Source organism: Talpa occidentalis, unplaced genomic scaffold (assembly GCF_014898055.3).
Source record: "Talpa occidentalis isolate TD23 unplaced genomic scaffold, MPIMG_talOcc4v2.1 talOcc4.14, whole genome shotgun sequence".
Lineage (NCBI taxonomy): Eukaryota > Metazoa > Chordata > Mammalia > Eulipotyphla > Talpidae > Talpa > Talpa occidentalis.
Window position 1 is genome coordinate 32,449,805 of NW_023601433.1, and position 19,201 is coordinate 32,469,005.

Sequence of the window (19,201 nt, forward strand, 5' to 3'; positions counted from 1 at the left end):
CCCCACATTACATGATGGTGTTAAGAGGTGGGGTCTTTGGGAGGTAATTAGGATTAGGAGAGGCCATGAGGGTGGGGGCTTCACTTATGGGACCCATATCCTTTAAGAGACCTGGGAGGGCTTACTTCCCTTCTTCCTGGTCTACTTTATGAAGATACAAGAAGAAATCCACAGACTGTGACCTAGAAGAGGGCTGGTTCTCCCCTGAACCCAACCATACTGGCACCCTGGTCTTGAACTTCCAGCCTCCAGAACCATAGGAAATAAATTTCTATTGTTTATAAGCCACCCAGTCTGTGGTGCTTTGTTATGGCAGGACAATGACTAAGGACTACATTTCATTTCCAAAGTATGCTTATAAGAACCAACTCCCTCCCCATGCACCCATTACAATACTAGGCTGTTTTCTGACCTCAGCAAAGATCCTTGTGCTCAGCTGTGAGTCAAACTCACCTGAATTGCATTTTTCCTCAGTTTGTGTCTGGTAAAAATTCCCCTCAGCAGTAGCTCCTTTCCACAACCTCTCCCAAGTGCAAGTGAGAAAAAAAGTTGATTCTCCCAACTGCCCATGCCCACACCCTACTCCAGAGGGCCCAGCCAGCACCCTTTCCTGCAGGTAGCCCTGAGGCATTCCCATCTATAGTGGGCTGTTTCTCTGAAACTCACCCAGTGTCTACCTTTCAGCAGCTTTGAGCCATGTCACTTGCCAAGAACATCTTTTCCTAAAGCATGAAAGGCTGGGGCAAGGCATGCCCCAGGTGGCATCACTAGAGAGAGGGGCAGAAACCATTTTGGTCACAACTTTAATTAATTCTTTCCCCCACTGTCAGTTTAAATACTTCTGGAGAGATTCAAGGTTCCCCAGACTCTGGTAGGACAGGCTGGGATCTCAGGGAGGGAAGATATGATAACCAACAACTGCCACTTGAGGGTAAATGTTCACACAACTGCAAGGAAGCAGAGAAGAGAGAAAGGCAGACTGTCAGGAAGTGTCTCGATGTCCAAAACCGTGGGTCAGACCAACACACAGCACAGCCACTGCAAGAGAAGGAGAAAGGTGAACGCTGGCTTCCCGGGAGCAGGTGCGACTTTGCCAGAGGCCCGCTTCTGCCTCACAAGGTGTGACCTTTTCATCTTTCCCTCCTCTGGTAGTGGCTGTGCCCAATAGCAGGAGGCAAGGAAGCCCTTAACTAAGTCCTTAACCCCTAAACCAGAACACCGTAGAAGTGTGACTTAGGAAATGCTAGAACTAAGGGGACTTCCAAAAATAGGGGTGTGTGTGTGTGTGTGTAATATATATACACACATGCACTCCATTTCAGTTTCAACACTATTGTCCAGGTGTGTGTAGGCATCCACAGATACATTTCTAGGAATGCCTTCCCCAGATCACCGAAATGCAGTGAGTGACATTCCTGTTGTAGAGAAGAGAAGAAAGGGGTGAACCCAGGCAATTTAGGAGGGACATGAATAACCTGGTGCTTTACTACCACTGCCTCAGAAGCAGATGGAGGGCAATGCCTCCTTCCTGGCATGGAGCCTGGGGACATTTCCAGACCTGTGTCCCCACAGACCTGTGCAGGCTCCTGGGAGGCTGCTTTGTGGCAGTCTCCACAGGGAAAGAGCCATGGTGTCTTCTGCATAAGACCTCGTGTGCCTTGTACACAGTGAAACACTCATATATTTTGCATTTTGATTCTACCTTGTTGCAATTTAATTTTTGTTTCTGCTATCCTTTTATGTCTATCTAAGACATTTGATCTTAGAAGTCTGATACTTTAAATTGTACCTACCACCCACAATTCCACTCAAATTAAAGTTTGTATCTTTGGCATGGTTTGATACCAAGCTACATTTTTTATCTTTAAGATAATAATAAATTAAATTGTTTGAGTGACTGCATAACGATCACATTCTCCCTAATGCTTATCACAGAATGTGCATTGTATTCACATGGAAATAAGACAGGTGAATATGAATAAACACCACTGGGTACCTAGACTGTCCAAGAATTTCAAGTACCATCATCAAGCAGTTCATCAAAATGCAAGCCATTTACCTCTGCCAAGGAGAGATGGACAACACCATCCTGGTCCTTGTCCAGAAGCTTGAACATTTCTAAAATGCCAGAGAGAATGAAATTATATAGAGGTGTTTCTGGACTTTAGAACAGCAGACAGCTGCCTCTGTCCACCCACTCCTACCTGGCACCCTTCCCCTTCCCTGCACTGCCCTGCCAAGTGCCCACCTAATTGCGGGGCCCTGAGCAGTTAGCTCAGGATCCAGCATCCAGGTTGAGTTGTAGGACAGACAGAGGTTGCACTATTTGTGGGTAACCCTGTCCTTTCACTTCCTCTCTAGGTCTGCCTGGCCTTCTCCATTAGAACTTAATATTCCTGACCCTTAGTGGAAGGAAATCTTCTCCCTTAATAGAATATTCAAGTAGGTGCCAAAGCCCAAGGGGGCTCCACGAGAGGACATATGCTCTCAATATGATCCCCCTGGAGCATAGATGTGAAGAGACACTAAAAGGCATTTGGGGCCAGTTGCTGTGCCACAGAGTAAGAATACAGCACTGGGTGTTGGTTTCTGAAGACTCCCAAGAAAGCAGTGTCTGACTTTGGGCATGACCAGCTTGAACTTCCTTCAGCCCCTGCTGCTTCTGCTTTGTCTCTTCCAAAGTTACACAAGTCTGTATCTATGGTTTCTTTAACCCCCTGACCTCCCAAAGGCACTATCTGGTTCTGCCTGCTGGCCCTGCCACTCCCTGCATCTTGGGAGAGACGGGGTGAGATTAAAGGAGAAAGTGACTCACTGAAGAGGGTCTCCAGGCGGATCATGCAGGACACAAAGCTGTTGAAGTCCACACCTAGTTTGCTGCAGGCATATCGCATGGCGATGGTCTGCTGCACCTGGTTGTTGAGGGTGAAACCTGAGAACAGAGGGGCTGGCATCACAGGTGGCATGGAAGGCTCCCCACTGTCTCCAACAGAACTCAGGGGCTGCCTATGCAGGGACCAGGCCTGACCATGCCTCCTCCCAGGAGTACTAGAAGTGTTTGGCTATCCAATAGGTCGGGATTAGCCTCTGCTCTTGTCCTAAATTAAGCCTCAGTTAGCTCCAACTCTAACTCAGCTATGCGTCATATTAGCCACAGCGAGAAAGCAGGGAAGGTGCCTATCTCCTGCCGATCTCCTTGATGGCTGCACCCTCGGTGATTGCTCTCCCTTTGACAGTTACAGGTCAAGTCCTTGGGAAAAGTCTTGTTATACTGTACAGCCTGCTCCTCCTGGGCAGGGAGGGTGTTCAACAACTTCTTGTCATATGGATATCTGACGGCAGAGAGCGGCATTGCTATGCTCAGCAGTCATCAGAGCTATTCAGAATGAGTATGTCTGCATCCTCACCTGCCTTCTTGAGGGCTGTCCTCATCTCGTGGACATCGATGGTCCCCAGGTGGTCATCATCAGCTTCCCGATAGATCTCCTAAAGCAAGAGAGAAATTTCACATGAAAAACAATTAATGCGGTCCTGCCAGGACCCTCCCCCGCCTCTCCACAGCTTCCTTAGAGCCGGGGCAGCCTGAGAGGAGATCACACTGACGTCTCCCAAGAAGTTTTAGAACAAAGAAAAGAGCTTGGACTGAAGGCCTAGGCCAGCCCCTCTGCCCTCTGCATGGCAGGGCTTTCCGGCACTGGGCATTGGTACAGAGGCTCTCATTGCCTTCTCAATGCTCCCGAGACAATGTGTCCAGGTTTTCTGTGGTTTTGACCATGGTTTTGACCATGGTGAAGGATCTGGTCAGACTAGGGTGTGGACTAGACTAGGAATGAGTATCAGGGAGGGTGAAGGGCTAGAAACAGAACAGAGGAGAGGGAGCAGCGTCCAGGAGATGCCCAGGAGAGAGAGAAGCATTACCAGATACTTCCGAATCTTCAACCAGAGTATCTTGAATTCCACCAGCCCCAAGGTGCCAGTGCCATCGCTCTAGACATGTTAAGGACCAACACGCTCAGGCCCAGTTCTGCATGTGCCCATGCACTGCATCCCTGTGAGATCATGCACTGAGTTCCCAAGACCTAAGTGAGCATGCAGAACTGCAGCAAGCAAGACCCTGGGGTCATAGTTGGATGTGTTGGTGGGAAGGAAATTCAAATAAATATTAGAAGTCAAAACACACACTAATGCCCTCCTTGGAGGTCAGGCACAGCCCTAAAAACAAAGGACCAGTCATGACCCTAAAGACCTCCAACAAACATCATTGATAAGGATCTAACAGCGTAGTCCTCCCAGGTTGGAGTGAGGGTTGAGCTGTGTGGCCTGTTACTGCACTTCCAGATTTAAATCTCAATGGTTGATAATTAAAATAGGTACAGCTGGTTAGAAGGTCAAGGGACAATTACCACAATCATCAGGGGCACATAACTGGGGGTCTCAGCCACAAGGTCAGCACACGCTGTCAGTGCACCTTGAACATCAGTGGTCCTCAAGTCGGGAAGGAATTGCCTACAGATGCCCAGGCACCCCATCCAGGATCCACTAAATCACACCTTCAGGAGCGACACTCAGACAACTGTTTTGAAAGATGGTGGATAATGAAGCATGATATCTGCTACAGCAGGCATCATCCAAAGTGGAAGAATCCACTTACATAATGTATGATTCCATTTACATAAAATGTTCAGAATAGACAGTTCTACAGAAACAGTGTTTGTAATGCCGGGAGTTGGGAGAGCTGAAGGAACTGGGGATGCCTACTAATACAGATTCACAGTTTCTCTGTGATATGATGAAAATGCTCTAAGATGTGTGGTGATATCAGCACAACACTGTGAATATACTAAAAACCATTGAATTATATCCTTTCAGCAAGCACTTTTATAATATGTGAATTTTAGCTCAGCCTTTTGTAAAAGGCTCCATGGATGGTCCTGTGGCCTGCCCTGGCTCAGAACCAGGGCCCCAAGCCACCCAAACCAGGGAACAGAAACACTCCAAGAGTGATGGGCCACAGTCCTCTTGCAGCCCTTCGGGGTGCCAGGACCACTGGGAACAAAGCATGGGCTCATGTAAGGCAACTCTCAAATCTAAATGGAAGTCAGTAGACAAGTTCAGAAGAATGATTCAACACTTAAATTTGTGGCCCAGGGATTGTACTGTGACCCACACAGGCCTAACAGACACTGGCTGAAGAGCCCCCCCACATCTGAGCTCTGGGACCACAAGGATCGCACTGTCTCCCCATGACTGACCACCCTAACAGAGGTCGGGCCCCCTCGGCATGACCACAACTCAAATAAAAACCCTTCTTCCCACCCCAAATTCATCAAATATCACCATGGATCCAATCCTCAGAACTGCGGAGAAACTTCCAAGGCTCCAATGTTAAAGAAACCACCTTTGTGATCCTTACTAAGGAAAACAGTAACCTGGCCACACCCTAGGCCAGGTTTAAGAAACTGCTGTTTCTCCATTAGCCCTCTGTGCCTTCAGGAAGCTGTCCCTTCCATGAGGAATGGCCCACCCTCTCCCACTGCTCCCCCAAGCCCGTCTGCACTCTTCAGTATGGACTGGAGTTAACCTCTCTCTAACTTGGGTCAAAGAGAAAAAACAGGTTTATCCCAGGGGATAATCTCAACTCTTGGCAGTGGCTGCCTGAGGCTGTGCACACACTCAGGGACAGAGCCGAGAAGTGGTGGGAAGAGCGGAGGCGGGGTGCAGAGGGGCAGGGCAGGAGAGGAGCCTGGAGGGAGGAGCACAGTGATGAACAAATGACACATGTTCTCTGCCTCTGAATTCAAGGACATTAAACCAGTCACTTAAGTGCTGCCTCCTCGGTTTCTTCACCCATAACATGATCATCTCAAGCGTACTGAGGAGCAAAAAAAATGAGATGACAATTTTCTTTCCAGCTCAAGCAGGACCCTGACGTGCTCAGCCAATGCTTGATTTTTCCATTTTCAATCCTTCCCTCCCTCCTCACTGGGAAATGTGGTGTTATTCAAATCACGGGGGAAAGCTAAGAATGAAGTGACATGTAAAGGATACGTCCATCAGGCTGATCATCTCCCTGCAAGTGTTGATATCGAATCCACTGAATTTCATGTCTGTTCCTGAAGATTTAAATAGAAATGGGCATGAAAATCAGGGTCATGTGAACACAGGCAGTATCTGCAGCAGCGTGGTGGGTGGGAGGCCCATGGATGGTGTCTTTGGTCCCCACAAAAATGGGAGAGCAAGATGGTGGCTCCCCAGCAGATTCCTAGCCTCTTGACATCCCAGGAGGCAGCACAGATGGACACTGACGTTGGATTCAGTGTCTGAACCTCCATTCTTACTCACAGGTCATTGTTCACTGCTAATATTTCTGAACTTTGGTTTCCTCCTTCAACCAGGGGGAACAGCAAAAATAACTTCCCATCTCTGAACTAGCTATTAAATAGAAGACATCACCTGGCCCATCCCAGACCAAATGAGGAGCCAGTTTCATGCCAGTTCAGGTGGGACTGAGGCCCAGCTGGGCAGATGTGTCACTTTGACCTCTGAGAGCCCCCAGGTCTTGCTAACATCTGCAGATGGGGCTCTAAGGTGGTCCAGGACATCAGATAAATCCCTTCCATGTGCCTTTTCCAAAGAGCTTCAATCTGCAGTTTTCCAAGCTATCAAAGGGATTCATTTTGTAGGATATTTTTGGTCAAGTCATAGGACACTGGACTCCATCCTCCAGGGCCCACCTGTACCCCCAGCACCCTCTCTTCTCCAGCCTCTCCTACCTGTCAGATACTCTCTCAGCCCAGAGGAAATCAGGACCCCTCAGGCGAGAGGCCAAAGGCCCCTCCATCCTACCTGCTGTGCTCCTGGCCCAATACCTGCCCCCACTCCACCCTCACCTCTACTCTCTCTTTCTGAAAGACCCCCCAGGAGACACTCACGTTTGGAAAACACTCCATTCAGGACCATCTTGAGTTCACTGGCACTGATCTCAGAATCCTAGAAAGAGCAGCCCAAATGCAGTCACATCAGGTCCTGACGGGTGTTTCAAGACATTAAATTAATGTGGAGTCTGACCCCAGACCTACAGACTTTGTGATATTAAAAGGTTGTGACATCTTTAAAAACTCAAGTTTCCAATTTCTCTAGAGTTCCCCACAGTTTGGAGAGGCGTGTGCATGAAAGAGGTGAGCACATACACGGAACACCCCAAAGCAGAGGGCTGCAACACTGGCGCACGAGCCAGGGAGCTTGCTTTAAGAACAAAGTGTGGAGAGTAGAGAAGAAATAGAGGCTAAAGTGGCCTGAGCTTCTCCAGACTCCCTGCCCTTCACTCACCTTCCCTGCAAGCTTCTCAAACAGGCTCCTGAACTGGCTGTCTTCTTGATCCAGCTCACTGGGGTGTGGCTAAAAAGGAAGGATAACTACCAAGTTCAGATGGGAATCATGGAGGAGAATTAAAGGCAAAGAGTTTTCATTCATTCATTCATTCATCATTCACTATATCTATGCACACCAATTACATGCCAGGCCTTGGCTAGGTAGGGGACACTGCGGTAAATAAGAGATGCAGGGTGGTGGCCCCTGGGGGATCCCATAGTCCAGCCAGGATGTAGGACAGAGATCGAGGTCCTCTGGAGAGATGTGGGGAAGTGATCCCCACCATTTACACTGAATTTCTAGTTTCAATACTGAATTGCTCTCAGAGAATAGCAGAAACAGAGGATGTCATTCTGGGTCTGTGGGCTCCTAAGGGGTTCTCTTCCTGGAGATTGTGAACTTCAGAAACTGCATGAAAATTTGGGGACACATTGACATATATTTTCATAGCTTTCATCAGATTCTCAAATAGCAACACACAATTAGAAAGTATCTAAAATACAACAGAGTAGAAATAGCAGAACTGGGAGCCAGAGACTGAGGTTCAGATGCTAGCTTGGTTACTTGATTCCATCGCAGCATCCTGGACAGTCATTTCCTAACTCAAACATTCAATTACCTAGGCTTGTGGCATGGGGTCATTTTGAGAATCAAATGAGAGCTAGTGTGTATCAAAGTCCTTTTGAAAATGACAAATCACTAAGTGAATGACTGTCCAGAGACTCTCTGATAGGACAATGGGCTCCATCCCAAACAGAATGGCCTCCCCCACTGTCACCACCAGACAGAACAGGAAAAACTTGAAGAGTTTCCAGAAAGACAGATTAAGGCCTCCCAAAACCATCATGCAGAAAAGTATAAAAGGCCTGATAGGGCCTTATGTTACTGGATCAGTAAGAGTATAACAACTGTAGTGATAATATTTACCTTTGTCGGTATATGGATTATTTTGGGGGTTTTTAAAGATTTTTTTATTAGAACTGGGGTATAGGTCAGAGGCATGGGAGCATGAGAGAATTCTCCAGAGACAGAACAGGGAGCAGAAAAGGCAGACGGACCGAAGACACTGTTGAGGGGAGCAGTAGCCAAGGCAGGAGAGGTCTGCCGCGCCATGTGGCTATCTCCCTGGCCTGCCGGGATGGAACCTGTGCTGCAGAGGCTGCGGACAGCTTCACAGCGCAGCACAACCTGCTCTGCCACCTGGGAGACCCTATATGGATTATTTTGTTACTCAAGACTACACTATGAGGGTCTCCCCTGGTGGCGCAGCGGTTGAGCACTGGGCTGCGAAGCTGCCCGCAGCCTCTGCAGCACTGATTCGATCCCTGGCCACCTGAGAGGGTCCCACATGGCACGTAGACCTCTCCTGCCACCCGCTGCTCCCCTCAGCAGTGTATCTCGTCGGTCTGTCTGTTTTGTTCCCTGCTCTGGCTCTGGTGAACTCTCTCACCCTCCCGTGCTTCTGACTGTACCCAGTGCTTGTATAAATAAATAAATAAATAAATATTTAAAAAAAAAAAACTACACTATGAGATCAGTCGCATCGCAATCCACGTTCCACCTCCCCCTAGCATGACAGCCAGAGAGGATACCCTCATAATCCTACTGACCCTCAATTCATCCTCTCCGTCTATAACGTGGGGATGTTAATGACTACCCCACTATTTACATATATGATGCTCATTTAATACAATGAATTATACTTTGAAATCTAATGGGGAGCCCATAAATTCTGGACATGGAGTGATATTCTAATCTGGAAAAAAAGGGTAAAATTGCATGCCAAAAACAGTACCCAAACCAGTATATGAATATGGATACATCATGGTAAATAGTAGGTATTTTGCCACTGGCAGTGTCTTTGGACATGGGGTGACAGTGAGCAGGCTGAGCGGGCACCCATCTACAAAGAGGAGAAGGGGGCAGGAGGGAGAGTTCTGAGCAGCTTCCATCACAGAGAACCACAAGCACAGAAAGGGTCTCCAGTGCCAGGTAGCCTGGCCAAGCAGAGGCAGACGGTGTATAGATTACGGGCTTGACTATAAGCTTAGTTCAGGGGCTACGGGATGAAACTGATAAAGGGGCAAGCATTTCTATAGCATAACCACCCCCCCAGGCAAGATGAATCTGTATTTGGCACCTTCTCATGCATTTGCAAAAATATGATCTCACCCATTTAATATATGGCAAATAATAGAAAATATCCCCCCAAACCACCATTCAGCCAATGACTCAAACTCAGCAGCTGCAGGATGCTCAGTGTGGTATCTGCAGAGACACCTGCAGAGACACCTGCAGAGAATGGCGTGACCAAGGCAAGGCTGTACCCCCCAAGATAGCACTATCCACTCCTGGCCATGGACACAGTGTGGCCCCTGGACACAAGCCCACACAGAGCAGCAGCACGGGATGTGCTGCCTCCACACCCATCATTTGAGGAAATGCATAGTAAACTGAATTCATGAGGGAGGAATAGAGGAGTGAGGCAGATTAAGTCACTCTTAAAACCCTGTACATTGATTCCTCCAAAGTCAGTTTTGATCTCACCTCCTCCATGGAGCCTTCTCAGGATGGACAGTCACTCTAGGACCCCTGGACTTCTCACAGATGCAGATTTAGACCCATTCTTGGCATGAGTCTCCTTTTTTCTTCTTTTCATATGCTTCCACCATTTCACCCCAACAAGACTGGTGTCTAGCTAAGAACGGGACTGGATCTTTCTCCCGCTGCCTTCCCTATCCTGCACCAAACTGCTTAAGCACACAGAGGGTATTCTAGCTGACTGAATGTGGGAGATACTCAGATCCCCCTACCCCGCAGGGAGAAGAGCTATGTCACAAAGCCTGAACTCCTAACGCTGCTTCTATCTCGTCTTTATTTGATAAAAACTATCACTTAGAAGATGTGATCCTGATAAACAAAAAGTTACCATCTTCAATATATAAAGAGCCCTCAAATCAGTAACAAACCCCAAATGACTGCCATGCAACAGTGTCAGAATTTGCCATCCTAAAAGTTTACATACCTCATATGGGTTTCCAACTACCACATCCCCAATCTCCCTGAAACACAAAGAAAGAAAGGAAGAAATCAATGTAAGTAAAAAGTAAAGCTAATGACTAGATTTTAGGAAGTTTTTAAGCCTTCTAAGAGGGATTGACTTTCATTGAAGACCTTTAGTTCCTATTAGCACCAAACTGCATAAGCTGAATCTTAACCAGAATCTCTCCCCTTCATGGCCCCCACCCCCAATGCCCCCCCTGACTTTTTCACCAAAGACAAGAGCTGCTCAGTTCACTTGACCTTTCATGGAATCTAGAATGTTCACTGATGGACCACTCTTCTGGGAAATTTTCTCCCCACTTAGCCCCAATTACTACTATTCTCCTTCATTGGAACCCAGCTATGGAAATCCCTGCTGCAATGGCCTCTGGTGAATAAGCCAGCAAGCTCAAAGCCCATGTGTGCTGCATGCATGTACATGCCATGTGGTATAGTATGTGCATTGGGGTGTGGTGTGTGCATATAGTGTGCATCTGTGATGCATGTATCTATATAAGGTGCTTGTGTGTGGTTTGCATGTAGTATTTATGTGGGGCATGTGTATGGATGTGGTCTATATGTATAGTGTATGTGGCATGTGTGTGGTATGTTTGTGAAGAATGTAAGTGGTCTGTATATGGTGTGTGTGTATGGTGCATAAGTCGTCTGATGCAGTGTTTGTGTGTATGTGGTATGTGTATGCTGTGTGACATGTATGTGGTATGTGACTTATATGCTGCCTGTGATGCATATAAAAATACATCCGTGATGTATTTTATATGTGTGGTGGTGTATTTGTGTGGTGTATGTATGTGGTGTGTGCATGGTGTGTGCTGTGTGAAGTGTGTATGTAGTATGTCTGCTGTGTTGGTGGTTTGCATGTGTGTATGATGTGTGTGTGTGGTGTGTATATAAGAGCAAGAGGAGGTCTCATCTAGATCCCACTCTCTGCCCCTCAAGGCCCATCCCTGCTGGAAGGAAAATCCTTTAACCAGGCTGTTATCAGGGCCCTTTCTTTTCACGCTTGAGCTGCTTTTATTAAAGAAAACTCCCCCAGTGTCCTATAGACCAAAGTGGAGGGGGCAGGAGAGGAACCCCAAGTGCAGGACCCTTGGGTGTTTTACCAATTGGTGTTTTACCAATTTCTCCCGGGATGCATCAGCTGGGGGGTATCACCCACAGTGACAGGGTCCCTGCACTTGGTCCAGCCAGCCCCGTGGCTGTCCTGGGCACTCAGACCCCTGATCCCCCCGCCACGGAGGCCAAGGGTACGCACAGAGCCTTGGCCTTCTTCTCCGAGAACACCCTCAGGCAGAAGTCGCCATCCTCGAAGGGCTTGAAGGTAGATGGCACCACCAGGTACTCCCCCGGGGGGAGCCGCAGCCGGCCCGAGACCTCCCGCAGGTCCTGGTGGCCCAGGAAGAAGTCCCGGCCCAGGTGCACATCTGTGTGACTCTCCAACTACACAAAGTAAGAGTCAGAATCAATTTCTTCTGAAATCCTGAGAGATGAGGCTATATAGTTCGGTTTTTCACACATTGATTTGGGGATTGTGGATTTTTAACGCTAGCCTAAGGGTCAGAGTCCTGGGTTCTGTCATGACTCAAATGTGTTATCAACAAGTGTATTTTGAGCACCTCCTGGGTGCCAGGACCTGTTTGACTCACTGACCTTGACTGTGACATTGACCAGACTCTCTGCTCTCTTCCAGGTAAATGAAGGGCTAAACACTAGAGTCTCTTGTGTGTCCTCAGCTTCTCTCTGGATATCCATCTCCATCAATCACCTACCACTGAGTGCAACAGACTAACTCTGGGATGGTACCCGGAGAGTGGCATTAAGCTCCCTGGAACAGGCTTGTGGCTAGAGAAGCGAGCTTCAATCCTGATCCTCAGCAAAAGCAGCCAGAAAACCTGCTCACCTTTGCCTCTCTGGGAAAATCGCTTTATAAAGCAATGAGGTCAGTCAGGCTGGGAGGCAAGGCGGCCACTGCTAAGGAGGCTGACAGAGCAAGTGGTCATAGCCAAGCCTGGTGTGGGATCCCCGGCCTCCCTCAGGGCCTCGGCTCACCTCAGAGAGGGGACAGCACCCCTGTGACCCATCTGTTTGTTGGAGGGAGAGAGGGTGTGACACAGATTAATTAGTGACTGCAGAGTGCTTTGAAAACACAGGTGCTGGCGTTATCATTGCTGTAATTAAAGCTCTACGCAGCACCGTATCTTACAATCCATCTTCATCAAGGTGCCTATGACACAGGCCAGGTGTGCAGAAGCTGCCAGGCTGTGACTGGTGTGTGACCCAGAGCTACGATACCCACCCCAGTGTGGACAGTGTCCAGTAATGGTCACCAGAACCTCTTTGAATCACAGGTCTACTGAGTAAGGGATGAAAGCAGTGCCACCTGCCCCAATGCTCTGACCAGGTTCTCACAGGGACCACCCCCTCTCAGTGCTCTCTGCCCTGGTCATGTCTGCATGAAGATACCCAGTTGGTTCTTGCTCACCTGGACACCAGGGCGGCCACAGCCCATGGGATGTTTAGACTGGGGGTGGGAGAATACGGGGGCCAGGCCAGTGAGGCCATGGCTGCAGCCTATAAATTCGCAGCTCACTGGCACATGCCCCATAGCTGGCCACGCATGAGAACCCAAGAGTCAGGGTAAGGCTGCAGCAGGGACATAAGTTTTATATGTTGAGTGCAACTGATTCCAGCTGGGGAGCCCCAGAGAGAAAAGAGGTTCTTAACTCAACTGCCCATTGGAATCACCCAGAAATTCTGATATAATTGGTCTGGGGTACAGCTTGGGCATCGGGCCCTCTGTCCTTCAGACTCTAAAAGTATGTGTTTGGTAAAGCTCCCCAGGTATCTCCAGCATGCAACCGGGGGCCAGGAGGAATTGGGCATGTGTGCAGGCTGCCTTCCAGGATGTGCTCTCACTCCAACCGGTGGCAGCCCCTCCCCAGGAGAGCTGCCCGGGGCTCCTCTCTTTCACTGACTGAGGCAGACAGGACAGCTGGGAGGAACCCCAGGTGTCAGTATGAAAGAGAGGGCATGTTGTAAATCACTGCAGAGGTGCAGGAAAAGCCAGGAGCCAAAAAGATAAAGTCGATGCTTCCTCTTCTCAGAGATCAGGGAACTGATTCCGCTGGCTAGGTAGCTAGGGACCAAGAGTGTGCTATAGGCATTCCACTCAGATCGGACCACCCGGCACCAGAGGCAAAGGTTACCATGTCCTCTTCCACAGGGTCCCAGCAGGTGGGACTCAGGATCATCCTTACCAAGTCTTGGGATTACCAGCTCACCAGATGCTGTGGGAGTCTGAGCGCGAGACCGTGTGTGACCGAGGAAGCATGTGGTATGGTGCACCCCCCAGTGCAGTGCCATGCTCTTTCTTACCAAAGGGAGAACATCTCTGTGGGCACTCACATACCTCTTTGGGAACCTACAGGCAGGAGAAAAGAGCAGGTCACCCAGGAATGCTGAGGTTTTTCTCCCTCTGAGCCTCTGCCTCCCCCTCCACACCTTGCTGACTGGCTGTGCAATCCCAGACCATTCCTAAGTGCAATTCCTTGGGGAGGAAGCTCATGCTAACGTGAGAGACTAATCAGCACCCCAAACTGGTAAGTCACTGATGAATTTCAAAGCCATCTGTAGCCTACTAAGCTCTAGAAATCTGAAAGGAAAAAAAAAAAAAAAAGGCTCCATTTTCTTTTACTTTTTTTTCCTGGTTGTATAATCTATACCAAGATCCTTAGTTCTTCAGGGGGGTAACCTTAGGGTTTACAGGAGAGCTAATACCTCACAGAACTATAGGCCTGACCTCAGCAATTGGTCCAAGAATGGACACATGAGCCAAGCTGAGTCCATCACAGACTTCAGCAGAATTTTTGAATGGAACTAAGAGAGGGGGCCTCTTCTTTTCAGCTGTGATATTAGGAAGACTAAAGAAAGCTGGACTGGGAGGATGGCACTGACACCAGGGAGCTGCAGAGAGAAAGGCCCTGATAACATGCCTGTCCCATGTCCCAGGCGTCCCTGACCTTCCCTTCGTTTGGTGACATGAGCAGCTGAATTCCTTTTTCACTGGTCTCGGTTCTATTATTTGCAACTAGAAATTCTGACTCTCACAAGAAACCAGCTCTCAGACCTAGCGAGAGAACCCTCCCTGCCGGGGCAGAGCCGAGGGTTCAAGCCCCCTTTGTCCTTCCCCTGCCACACAGTCTCTTTTGACTGGAAGAGCCGGAAGGACACTGTTTGTGGCTTAGGTCTTTGTGGAAAAAATTAGGGAAAATTTGGCAGTCCACTCCTCTCAGGTGCCCCCTGATAATTGGCAGCAAGAGGTAGAAAAGCCCAAGGTCACTGCTGTTCCTCTAATTTTGAGTTTAAAACCTAAATCACCCATGCAGAGGCTGTGGCTATCCGGGAGAGCAGAGGTCTGCATGGTGTCTGCCACTGATCCCCCCCGAAAAGCCTTCACCCACCCAGGTCTAACCACCCTCTGTGTAACATGCCCACCACCCACAGCAATGTGCTCTGAGTCCACCCTGCCAAGAGTCAGCAGGCAGGAGCTGAGCCAGCCAGGTGGGGCCACTGGGTGGCACAAATCCGGAGCAGCAAGCCAGGGGAGCAGGCCTTAGCCCTTGCCCACTGATGGATGGAAAGGGACAGCCACCTTTGAAAGGCAGGATACTGAATGCAAATGGCAGGCCTGCCTGGAGTGAGCCTGTTGTAGAATGTGTAGGAAGATAACAGGAGAGAGAGAGGGGACCAGACAAGAGGGGTTCTCCAGCCTCCAGGGGATCCCGACTGCTTTTCAATCAGCGTTGGATTTTCAATCTCAATGGAGACTTCAGTTTGCAGTTAAAGTCAGAGAAGGCAGATACAGGGGTCAGAGAATGGTACCCCTCCAACAACCCCATATCCCTCATTACTACCCAAGAATCCCGTCCTTCAACCCCAGGGATGCCCCTTCAACCTTTAAGCCCCCCCTACAATCCCAAGTACACCCTGTAAACAATACATACACCCTCTTCCTATGATCCCCATACCCTTCCATACCACCCTAGGAACTCCCTACACTCTCCCTATAACCCTAGTTACTCCCTGCAACCTCCCCTACAATCTCTGTACCCCCCCCAACAATCTGTACTCCCCTTTTCAACAACCCCAGGAACTCCCAACAATCCCTGCACTGCTCCCACCTCCATAACCTAACTTTAAAACTGCTTGTGTTCACAGATGTCATGTTCTAAATGATATGCCTCTGGCTATAAGAAGGAGATCTGTGAATCACATACATAGGGTTATTTTACAAGCAACTATAATTTGATGTCTAAAAAATTGACAAGCTTTTTATATTATTTATGAGAGCAAATGCCAAGCTAGTGTTAGCTCATGTCCCTTTGAAAAAAACACTCTGCTGGTCTGGTTATAAAAGCCAGGGTTAGGACATCAGAACTGGGGGCCTACTCCCCATGGAGCCCACCCCTCAGCCATGCCCGCCTACTGCCAGCTGTTAACAGGCATATGACGATGCCTCTGCTGGCTGCAATGTTCTCTCTTTTCTACCTTTGAAATCCAGCTCATCTCCTGAAGTCCTGATGAAGTCTCCTCCATGCTGCTGTTCCTTTCCAAGGAGACCTCAGCCCACCACAGCAGACCTGCCCTGTCATTAATTGAGGGTGTGCCTGGTTTCCCCTCTTGCCCGTGAGTACCCTGAAGACAGTAACCATGTGCCAGGACTCTGAGTCTCCGTTTTCAACATAGCCCTTGGCATGTAGCAGCTGCGCACTACAGTGTGTTGAGTTGATGTACATGCAACAGGTACCTCCTCAGGTTCTTACCCTAATAAGCAAAGAACTGGTCTGTTGCTATTTACATTCTAGGTGGAGATGGAAGGGTCCAGCTGGAGTAAAGTAAGGCTGATTTATTTGAAATTCTTTTGTCCTGCCATTAAGCAGCAGATATTTTCCAACTCCCATTTGTCTAACAAAAAATGCGTACCTATGTACACACCCTAAACTCTAAAGTCCTAAGTTCAGAATAGGCAGAAGAAAGGGCGGAGGTAGAGATCTTACTGGTTTCTTATTACAGTACTTCCTTGTCACACAGTAATTTATACTGAGTATTGGGCCTCCAGACAGCTCTTAGTCTTCCTGATTAGAATTGTATTTTTCCCAGGAAATTCATTTTTAACGAAACTGTATAAAAGCATCCACCACAAATCCCTCCAGAATTTGTTATAAGGCATCTTTTCCCATATAAAAATGTGGATTCCAATTTGTTCCTAGCTAGGCCAAAACGGGTGTGTTGAGCCAGGCACTGCAGCCTGAGACCAGTGTCACTTGGGGACCCCAGTCCAGAGAACCTAGAAAACAAAATAGGTGCAGCCCCATACCCCAGCCCATACCCTGTATGTTCCAACAAGTATCTCAAGGTTACCCAGAGAGGGAGAGGGGATTGGTATATGGATCCCATATCCAGCCCTTCTTCCCCCACTCTGTAATGTCCCTTACATCCCTTGGGTCACCTCAATTGCCTATGCCCCCATGTTCTTGTCCCTATCCAAGTATAATAAGCACTGAGGGGGGGATAAGAGTGTTTACGCTGAGCCCTCAGTGGCAGGCAAAGTGTCATGAGCTACAGGTCTCAATGTTAACAGCAGGGACTAAGCCAGAGGAACGAATCTTTCATTGTGGAATTCCAGCCTCGAGAAGGGAGAAACATTTCAGGGAGCAAACAGAATGCTTGATTAGGAATACTCAAACAATAGGAAATATGTGTCCCCATCACTGGCCAAAATATTCCATCCAAAGCAGATGTCCAGTAAGGGACACCGTGGTGCTCGGGTACCTTGTAGACGGCATAGCCGATGCTCAGCATGCCTTGGCCGATCCTCCTCTGTCGCCTGCGATTCTTCTGCATCAAACCCAGCAGCACGGTGCAGCAGGGCTCCCTGCCATTCTCCTCCTGGTCGTCATCCACCTCATCCAAGCAGATTTTGAACTGGGGATTGGTCCAGTAAGTGGCTGGTAGTCACCCAGGAGATGGTGGTTCCCCCCGCCATAGGGGGTGAGGAAATGAGGAAGAATAAAATGAAAGGGAAGAGCCTTGGTCATCCCAATGAAAGGATAACTCTGGGCCAACTGTGTCTGGGAAGCAGCTCAGCAAGTTTTCCTTCTATCCACCTCCCTTCCACACACACCCGCAGACACATCGCACAGCAGGGGGAACTCAGCACATGTCCACTTGATCACCCAGACAAGCTTGACTGAGCATATGCAGGGTCCCTTGGCCCCAGGGCTACACTGAGAAGTGGGCTCCAAGTCTTCCTGGGGAAATGCCTAGCATCTTGTTCTCAGCTCCTGGCCTGCGAAGACAGACCCACCTCCTAGAGGAAGGCAGACGTCTGAGTAAACAAATCTGTCCCTGGGCCAGATGAAGACAAAGTTCAGAGGGGGTAGACTGCCTAGGAGGCCTCTGCCACAGACAAGAAGGTTAAAAAGATGATTCTTGGCCCCTGGAAAGTCCCTTCTGCTCAGAGAGGCCCTGGTTCAGATCCAAACTGAGACCGTCAGTCCCAGGGCCTCACTTGATAGCCTCGGTGTTGCCTCCCACTGATGAGACACACTCTTTCAAGAATAACACATTTAATAATGCAGGAAGAAGAATAATTGGCAATTAAGAAGCATGCCTGCCACACCACCTATAGAGACTTAAAAGACTTTCATTTCAAAGATGAATTTTTAGATGACCTCTCAAAATAGTGACTACATAAGCCAAGGCACGGAGAGGTTAAATGAATCCTCTAAGGTGCACAGCAATTCTGTAAGAGTCAAGCAGCAGAGGTGAATAGAGGAAGGTGGTCCCGCAGGCATCTCCATGCCAGACCTCTGCAATTTCAATAAGGATGATACCCTGGGGAAAGAAAGGCACTGGGGGGAGGGCAGTTTCTTCAAGCTCTAAAGATCCAACTTGAAATAACAAGTCATACATGTGACCACCAGCCACTGATGATTACATTTTCTTGACAATAAGATTACTTATCCAGTTCCACCTTCCCAGAATCTTTTTTTCCAGGTTCTTTTATTTGGGGCACAAGTGTGTGGACTTGAAAGCCAAATGTTTGTAGATTCCAGAGGAGGCAGAAAGTTCTGTAATCACCTATTCCTGTATCATTACCAAAGAAGAAGATCGACCCATCTCTTCCCAACAGCTAGTTGGCAGCACAGATGGGATAGCGATTTCGGCATACCGATACCTTAGGCACCCCCTACAGTTCTGAGCTCCCAAAATGATCCATGCAAATTTCCTACTCATTTTCTAAGAGCTTGCTAATGGTGAGCATATTTTAATTTCTCCCAAATGCAACATTACTGCAATCTCTACTTTTTCTGTTTACTCCGTAACAGAACCGGAGAAAGAGAATGGGTCATAAAAATAATACATCCATTTGCACAGCATTACACAGTTTACAAAGCCCTTCCAGAGGTAGGTATTATCTCTCCACTTTGAGGATTAAGAAACTGAATAGAAAAGGGAAGGGCCCTTCCAGGACCCCTCAGCATTATCTCTGTCGCCAGAAATGGGAGCTCTGGGTTGAATGGAGGTGAAGGAGGAGAGAGCTGGTCAAACCCAGGCCTGCACGCAGGTGGGATTTCAGTGCAAGCCCCACTTTCTCGGCACTGAGCACAGCCCTGCCAGAGCTCTGCCCTGAGAAGAAAGCCCTGCCTGCCTGCTTCCAGTCTAAATCTGAACCTGTCAACCTGGCAACATCAAACCCGGAGGT

At 48.5% G+C, this 19,201-nt stretch overlaps 1 protein-coding gene across 1 annotated transcript in view; it reads right to left on the reverse strand.

Moving 5' to 3' along the window:
- Positions 1-904: 904 nt before the first annotated feature.
- Positions 905-19,201, reverse strand: part of CAPN8 (calpain 8) — a 59,514-nt gene continuing 41,217 nt past the window's right edge. The window contains exons 10-21 of the mRNA XM_037509812.1: positions 17,266-17,441; positions 13,844-13,855; positions 11,690-11,874; positions 10,397-10,433; positions 7,330-7,398; positions 6,933-6,990; positions 6,049-6,113; positions 3,919-3,987; positions 3,408-3,486; positions 2,816-2,932; positions 2,060-2,118; positions 905-1,038 (exon numbers count right to left, since the gene is read on the reverse strand). Coding sequence (XP_037365709.1) covers positions 1,015-1,038; positions 2,060-2,118; positions 2,816-2,932; positions 3,408-3,486; positions 3,919-3,987; positions 6,049-6,113; positions 6,933-6,990; positions 7,330-7,398; positions 10,397-10,433; positions 11,690-11,874; positions 13,844-13,855; positions 17,266-17,441 — 950 coding nt within the window. The 3' untranslated portion in view covers positions 905-1,014. The remainder of the gene's footprint in view (positions 1,039-2,059; positions 2,119-2,815; positions 2,933-3,407; positions 3,487-3,918; positions 3,988-6,048; positions 6,114-6,932; positions 6,991-7,329; positions 7,399-10,396; positions 10,434-11,689; positions 11,875-13,843; positions 13,856-17,265; positions 17,442-19,201) is intronic.